The sequence below is a fragment of the Epinephelus moara genome, chromosome 16 (assembly GCF_006386435.1).
Source record: "Epinephelus moara isolate mb chromosome 16, YSFRI_EMoa_1.0, whole genome shotgun sequence".
NCBI lineage: Eukaryota > Metazoa > Chordata > Actinopteri > Perciformes > Serranidae > Epinephelus > Epinephelus moara.
Genome location: NC_065521.1, coordinates 7,792,751 through 7,800,389, shown reverse-complemented (window position 1 = coordinate 7,800,389; position 7,639 = coordinate 7,792,751). Strand labels below are relative to the sequence as shown.

Genomic DNA, 7,639 nt, shown 5'->3' with positions numbered 1-7,639 from the left:
ATATATATATATATATATATATATATATATATATATATATATATATATATAAGCATAATTATAAGTCTACAAAAACCAAACGAATTTTATTTTTTATAGCGATTATACACTTGTATAAACATATTAATGGGTAGAATATTCAGATTTAGATTCAGATTGACAATAAACCATGCCAAATATTACACACTGGCCCTTTAAAATGCATTAAAGTCAGTTTCCTCCATTTAAAGGCCTTATAATGTATTAAGGATTAAATTTAATTTGCAAGTCTGAAGTCTTGTCTCTTGCCTGCTGTAGGTGGTAATGTTAGAACTAAAATGTTTCTGTATGTGATTGTGGGCTGTCAGGAAACATTATACAACTATCATCTCAAAGTGGGATAGTGCTGCAGGAGGCTTTGTTGTGGTGTTTCAGGCAGCACCAATAAGACCAGCAGCAAACACTGTCACTACTGTTGTGTACAGAGCTGGGAAGTCATTTTTATCAGTTAATCAATCCATCATTTCATGCTACTGGATCATTGATTTAATTGATTATATCATGAATTTTTGTTATATACCGCTACAAAATACAATAATGTATATTTTCTGTGCTTTATTTACTGTAATGATAAATAATTCATCCCTTCTGGTTTTTTATTATACTTTGGTATCTGTGATATTTTCCAACCTAGACCCTATTTGCCATATTTTGTGCCTAAGTGACCAATTTTTGAAATTGGTTCAGTATTAGGCAAGACCACTGCAGCTAGCAGTGGCGAAACAGGCTGTTATGTAATTCCTGTGGGTAATTGAGCACCGTCAATGTACGTCCACTAAGGTTGTTTGTTTTTCCCACTGACAGGCTCAGATTGTTATTCTCAGATTGTTATTAAGTGTCTTAAATTATGGGACGGATCCCTACAGAGATAGATCAGAGCCAGCATATTTTCACATCTGACAGGATGAATGAAGGGTTTATCTCAACCAAGCCAGACTTGGTGATTGTTGGCACAGTACAGTTTTTGAGTTTATTTTGCTTCTGTTGACTTTGAGTAAAGTGTGTTTTACAATGATAAACTCACTGTTTATTTAAATGGAGTCCGGTTAGTTTGATGATAGCAATTGCGGGTCTTTTTCTGGTTAATCAAAAGGGATCTTACTCTTTAACAAAAAGATCGACCTCTGTAGGGATCCTTTCAGTGATGTTGTCAGACACTTAGAATAACAATCTGATGCAGTCAGAGGCAAAAACAACCACTTTCAGTGGACGTACACTGAGGGTGCTTAGTTGCCCACAAGGATTACACAGCAGCCTGTTTTGCAGCTGATTGAGCTGAAATACAGGACACATGTATATCAGAGATTTCAGACAGCCTTACATAATAAGATCTCCCTCCACAGTAATCTAGAGGATGTCCCAACATGTGCTGGGACTTCAGCCAAGCTGCATTAAGGAAATGCAACTACATTCAGTGACATAAAAGGCCAACATTAAGCAGATAGTCATTACTTTAGACAGGGCAGCCTTATTGTTAAGTTCCAAAGAACTCTGAAAATAGAACAAGGGTCCCCAAAACAAAAACAAAAAAACCCCTCAAGAATAACACGTGCTGACGCACAGCATGAGTGCAATGTAAGTCAGTGACTTCATATAGTGAGATCCTCCAGGCGGGTGTGTTTATGTGGAGCTGTGTCTGAACCTGTTCTGTGTTTCCTAATCTTTGCCTCAAAGCAGAAGCTTAACACTCAACCCATCAGGCTGCATACCACATTTCAACAGTCATATCCAGTATTCATGCTGGCCACTGTTTTAGCTGTAGTAACGGTGACCAACCCTCAGGGTGAAGGAAGGACAAAGACAGGGTTCTCTAGCTGTGTTCATAATGGCAGTGAAGGTGTTGCTCTAATATGTACCAAAATGTGAAGTGGAAGAAAGAAATCATGAAAAGCACTGAAACCACCTCATCCCTTCCTTTAAAGCTAAGTAAGGCTTAGTGCCTTCAGAACCAGACAGGGGTGTAGTAAGAGAGACAAGTCAGTGCCTTGTCAGTTGAGTGATGACATGCTGGTACCACTGTTGACATATTCATGACAGTAGTGACTCTCCACTAGATCATCAGACTGACCCGGCCACTGGATTCCTGGCTGGAGCACGTAAACTTTGCAACGCTGTTCGGCTGCCTGACAGACGACGAGGTGTTACTGGTGTTTGCTGCCGCTGTCTTGGAGAGACGGATCGTTTTCATTGCTGATGAACTGGGGTAATACACACTCACCTGTACACTCACACATGTATAGATGCAATGGAGACCTACCCAAGTTTTTGTTTTTCACACCAAACCAACAGGTCAGAGCAAATGTTAGGACTGTCTAGATGAAATGAGTAAGAGTCACCTTCAGCTTTGAAAAACTGTAATGGACTGTAAAAATATTGATGGATTTTATCAATATTTTCTGGCTCTGTTGTGGCTAAAATCAATTAATGTGTGAATCAAAACTAATCAACAAATTAATTGATAATTAGAAGTAATTGTTCGTTGCAGCTCTAGTTCTTCAGCAGATGCTTTTCCAATACTGTTTTGAGTTGTTTTGCTATCATTTTTATGCCTCCATTCTGGTGATAGCTGTGGCCAGAGGCATTATGTTTTCAGTTTGTCTGTCTGTCTTTCTGTCTTTCCATCCATCCCACTCTCATGAGCACAAGATGCCTTAAGGGAATTTCTTAAAATTTGGCAAAAATTTTCTCTCGGACTTAAGGATAAACTGATTAGTTTTTGTTCAAAGTCATGATATAGTCTTAAATTTGAGTTTGGGAGGTCATGATTGCAACAAACATTTCATCTCATTCCATTTATCCATCTTTTGATTATTTTTGTCAAAATTAATCAAGCTGTTCTGCGTAGAAGTCCACATATCTGATGTTACAAATCTTTAAACCATCCCCTGAACCTAGTATTTTCTTTTCATGTTATATTTATACTTACCTGTTGGCAATATGTAGATTAATCTAACTCTCTCTAATAACCACCCTCCTGCATATAACCTACCTCTGCACTGGACCACATAAATACAGTACTTACAGCTATATTTACCTGCAAAGCTTTAATGAACACAATTATCTTGTGTCCACAAATCAGTCTTAAATGAGTTTAAATGTATCTTGAAGAGGTTTTGAAAGCTGATTGACTGATCTGGTGACAGTGAGAAAGTGTTCAGGTGTAACGGTCACTGGCATGGCATTGATATTGAAGGAACACAAATAAAAGGAAGAACTGAAAAAAACTTGAGTTTGTGATCAAACAGGTTGGCCTATCAAACTTGAACAGTTAGGTTAGAACCAGTTCTAAAATCAGCTCTGTTGTGTCTCTACAGCACGTTATCCCAGGTCAGTCATGCAGTAGCAGCCCTCCTTTACCCCTTCACCTGGCAGCACACCTTGATCTCCATTGTTCCGGAAATCTTGATTGACGTAGTGATGGCTCCCACCCCGTACCTGCTGGGAGTTCAGAAACACCTGCTGGACTTGGTCACTGACCAGGGGGATGTGAGTTATCATGGACAACACAACAAAACATCTTCATAAGCAACCAAAACTTTGCTCAACTTGTACAGAGTATGTGACCTCCTGATTCTGTTATTTTCTGTCACACAGCTGCTGGTGGTGGACTTATCTGAGGATAAAAAGAAGACTTTCATTGTTTCAGTAAGTGCTATATCAATAAATTGTTTGAGTAAATAATTCTAATTTTGAAATTTAGAGGAAACAACCATTTAATGTGTACAATTGCAAAATGTTGCATTTCCAGATAGGTGATGAAAGTTCTATTCTGCCCCCGAAGCTCCAAACTGAAATACTAGAGTCACTAAGTAACAGACAAAAAGCATCAAGTGAGTATAGTGCAACCAAAGTCAAACACAGGTGAATCATTTAGGAGCTGAAATATAGTTCCATCATCAAATGTTTTCTGTATTTTGTCTCAGCGGTGGAGGAGATGAACCGGGTGGTGTCAGAAGCCTTCCTGCACTTCTTTGTGAAAACAGTCGGCCATTACAGCTCGTATGTGAAATACAGCCATGCTGGAGAGCAGGGGGTGTTTGAAAAGAGAAGTTTCTACAAGGCCATTGAGTCCAAGACCACTCGACACTTTGTCAAAAAGTTCATCCAGACGCAGATGTTTGACCTGTTTATCCAGGAGGTGGAGCAGCAGCAGCCTGGACCGCAGCAAGGTGAGGACAGGGAACATTTCACACACACACACACACACACACACACACACACGCACGCACACACACACAAAATAACCCGACTCACAGATATGATCCAGGTCCAGATTTTATGTAGGTCTGCTGTCACCTATCAGCTTCAGTAAACTTCAGCCTCAGTGAATCTGTCAGAGCTCAGTTTTCTCAGAACATCAATTCAAGAATCAGTCGAGTAATTGTCTATCACAGCAATCTCCAAATTGCAATCATTACATAACTCACCTCTTCTCTGGAACCTCTTCAACAAGGATTAAAACTTGACTGACTAGAAAATGGCAGTGCAACAGTGAGGTCTGATGAAGGAGGAGTAGTTGTGTCCCATATCCATCCTAACTCTAATCAGGTTTTGAGTATGTCGCATATTCCTCTTATAAAATTCACAAAATGGAGTATTCTGAAAACAGTCAGTATGCAGCCCAAAAAACATTGGGTCTCATTCACCAATACGTTTTTTTTCTTAAATTTGTTCTTAAAAAAAGGCTTAAGAAAAGTCTACATCAGATTCACAACATGTTATTAAACAGTAGAATTGTTCACATCTATGTTTTTATCATGATGAATCCCACTGTCCACGTAAAATGACAGCATGTACCACTTGATCCTAATGAGCATAACTCCCCGCAAATCCGTGAAAGGGCACGAGACTGCAGAGCCGTGTGCAAACACAGAGACTGAAGAAGAAGAAAAGTTGAGAGAATTAAAACTAGACTGCCTGACAGAAAGTCTAAAGGGGGTGAAGCACCAGACTCCAAAGACTGAAAAACAAAAAAAAGTTTTGTAGTGAAGTGGAGGTGCTTCTGCAGAGAGTGAATGCCAAACTAACTGTCATAATTACATATGTGTTAACCAACCTCCCGACCACCAACTTCATGCATTATGGTAGTCACAACTGTCAGGTAGGGGTGCGTCAGTTCATCGACTTAATCAAGGTCCTTGATTACGAAAATACATTGATTTGCAAAACATGCGTCGGCACGTCACAATAAAGTAGGCTGCACCCGGGGAAAGCATGGGTTCCTCCAGAGAACAAGCTGCAGCTGAAAACCTCGCCTACAAAGTGAAAAGGACTCACAGGAGACTCTGTCCTCACACACCCAACACCCAGATATTATCACTTTGTTACCCTCAACACCAAAACAAAGGCAATAGAAATTAGCCAGAACTATTTGTGCCCTTTCTTTAATGAACTCAACCACCATAACAACTTGCAACATCAGTTCCTACACCAATGAGTGTTTGACTCAAATCTCAACAAACACAAGTGTGAAAATTCTAACTTGAACAATTATACCTACACTAAACCCGCTCATATTTATCATCAGCATGTAATTTAATGTAGTTGTTTTGCAAATGTAGTTTAATAAATTTCAAGTCTACTCAACCAGAATTGTCTAATTATCATGTTTAGAACCATTTCATATTTTACTATCATAAGTTACTGAGTCTTGTAACTTGAGCTCTTGTTGAAACAATGCAGTGTTTTTACAGCACACTAACTTAAGCTCCTGTCCTTCTGTCTTGCAGGAATATTTCACAGAAAGATCGTTGAATACCAAGAGAAGAAGAAAAGGGACAAGGCAAAGAAACACTAGGTCTCAGTGTGGGACCCTGGTTGTATATAAAAGATATCATAGGAAAAGATGTGAATGTTGCACTGTGTGTTTTGTGTCCTATGTCAGTTTGGTTTTTAATTATGTACCAATGTGTGAATTACTGTATGGCTACTTTGCTGCTACTCTGTGATACACTGGCAGAATAAAAGAATTCAGTTCCACATGTTGGTTCTCAGCCTGTGGCCACAGTCTGTCGCTGATGAGCAGGAAAATCATTTCAAATAAAGACTACTTTTTTAAGTCAAAGCACCTACAGTCTCTGATTTTTCGGCAGCCAGGCCCCAGTGACTGGAAGCCTTTTGTACCTGTTAACACCCTGTTTATTGATCCTTTTCATTCTTTCGTTTTTCAGTCTTTGTTTCTTTTTTATTTGTAACTGATTTGACTAACAAAAAACCTAGAAGCTCCTTCCTTTCTAATAAACAAAAATGCAAGAAATGTCGCAGAGCAGTCCAGTCCAAAAGTTATATAATAACTGTCTGCGTTCCCTAATATCTAACTGGGTATATATGCCAAATACTGATACAGTTACAAAAGGGCAAAATTAAGTAAAATCAAAGGTGGCTCTGCATGCTAAATTCGCTTGTTTTAATGGTTAACACTGTTCTAAGGGTATGGTCAGATTAACCTGTCATGGAGGGCAAAATAAGCTGCTGGGCCCCTCATACATTGTGAACAGCACCAGTATTCCAGTGTTAATTTTGACTACCATTTTAGATTTAGTCTTAGTCTTGAGACACGTTTTAGTCAACTTTTTGTCATTATATTTTTTTTATATGTTTTTAATCTTTAAACTAATCCAGTGAGGCTAATTCATGTATCAGAAATTAGAATCAAGGTGACAGGTTATGTAAAAATAACATTTACACGTTTTTTTTTCTACAACTACAGAAAATTTCCACACACTTAGAAACTGTCATTTCTCCAGCAGTGTTTCACAGGTATACGGTGTGATTTACAAGCCCACACTTACTGGTCAAGATTTGAAAAGCTTAACATCATCTCTATTTATGCTCTCAAAAACTTTGACACCACAAATAACTAATCTGAGAGGATTTGTACCCAGGTTCACTGTAAACTCTGACTTATCTATCTCACTGTTAAGAATAACTTTATTAAAGCCTGAATTCTTTATTAATCTGCAACATGTTAGTCTGGAGGTTAAAAGTCTCTGACAGAGTTGGTGACTAAAACTAAACTTTAATCTCTGTCAGAGAGAACTGATCTGAGTTCAGACTGTTTACTTTTAGCATAGCTACACTCAAAGATAACTGAATCTCCTACCTGCCTTTCAAAAAGCATCAACCCATAAACTATCTCGAGACAGTCTGGACTGAGTGGAGTCCTGTTGGAATCAGCTGTGAAGTTCAGCAGCCAGTGACTGCTTGGAAAGGAAACATAGATTTTGTCTTAGTTTTTATTATCAAGATCTATTTTTATATTGTCATTGTCTTGGTTTCATCATGAAAAAAAAGGTTGTTGCTAAAAAAAAATTGTCAAAGTTTTCGTCAACAAATTTAACACTGCAGTGTTCAATGGAGGCTCCAACAAATAAGTCTAACATCATAGAGCCTTTTTAAAGACACTGGGTCTCATTCATGAAAAGTGAGTAAATCTGTGTGTAGATTTGCACATAAAAGCCTACTCTACTAAAAACCTACTCCGGATTCAGGAACGCCGCGGGAAACTCAGATTTGATCGTAAACACGTGTATGATCATGAATGCCAATCCATCGTAAAGTGACAGCGCGCTCCCGGTAATCAGCAATTAGCATAAATCCC

The 7,639-nt window shown here is 38.6% G+C and overlaps 1 protein-coding gene across 6 annotated transcripts in view; it reads left to right on the top strand.

Moving 5' to 3' along the window:
• The window catches only part of dennd2da (DENN/MADD domain containing 2Da), a 56,018-nt gene extending 49,915 nt beyond the window's left edge, over positions 1 to 6,103 (top strand). For all 6 annotated transcript variants that reach the window (XM_050064642.1, XM_050064641.1, XM_050064644.1 and 3 more), the window contains 6 exons: positions 2,094 to 2,242; positions 3,354 to 3,525; positions 3,634 to 3,684; positions 3,788 to 3,869; positions 3,963 to 4,208; positions 5,769 to 6,103. In XM_050064642.1, the coding sequence (XP_049920599.1) occupies positions 2,094 to 2,242; positions 3,354 to 3,525; positions 3,634 to 3,684; positions 3,788 to 3,869; positions 3,963 to 4,208; positions 5,769 to 5,836 (768 nt within the window). In that variant the 3' untranslated portion in view covers positions 5,837 to 6,103. The remainder of the gene's footprint in view (positions 1 to 2,093; positions 2,243 to 3,353; positions 3,526 to 3,633; positions 3,685 to 3,787; positions 3,870 to 3,962; positions 4,209 to 5,768) is intronic.
• Positions 6,104 to 7,639: the final 1,536 nt, after the last annotated feature.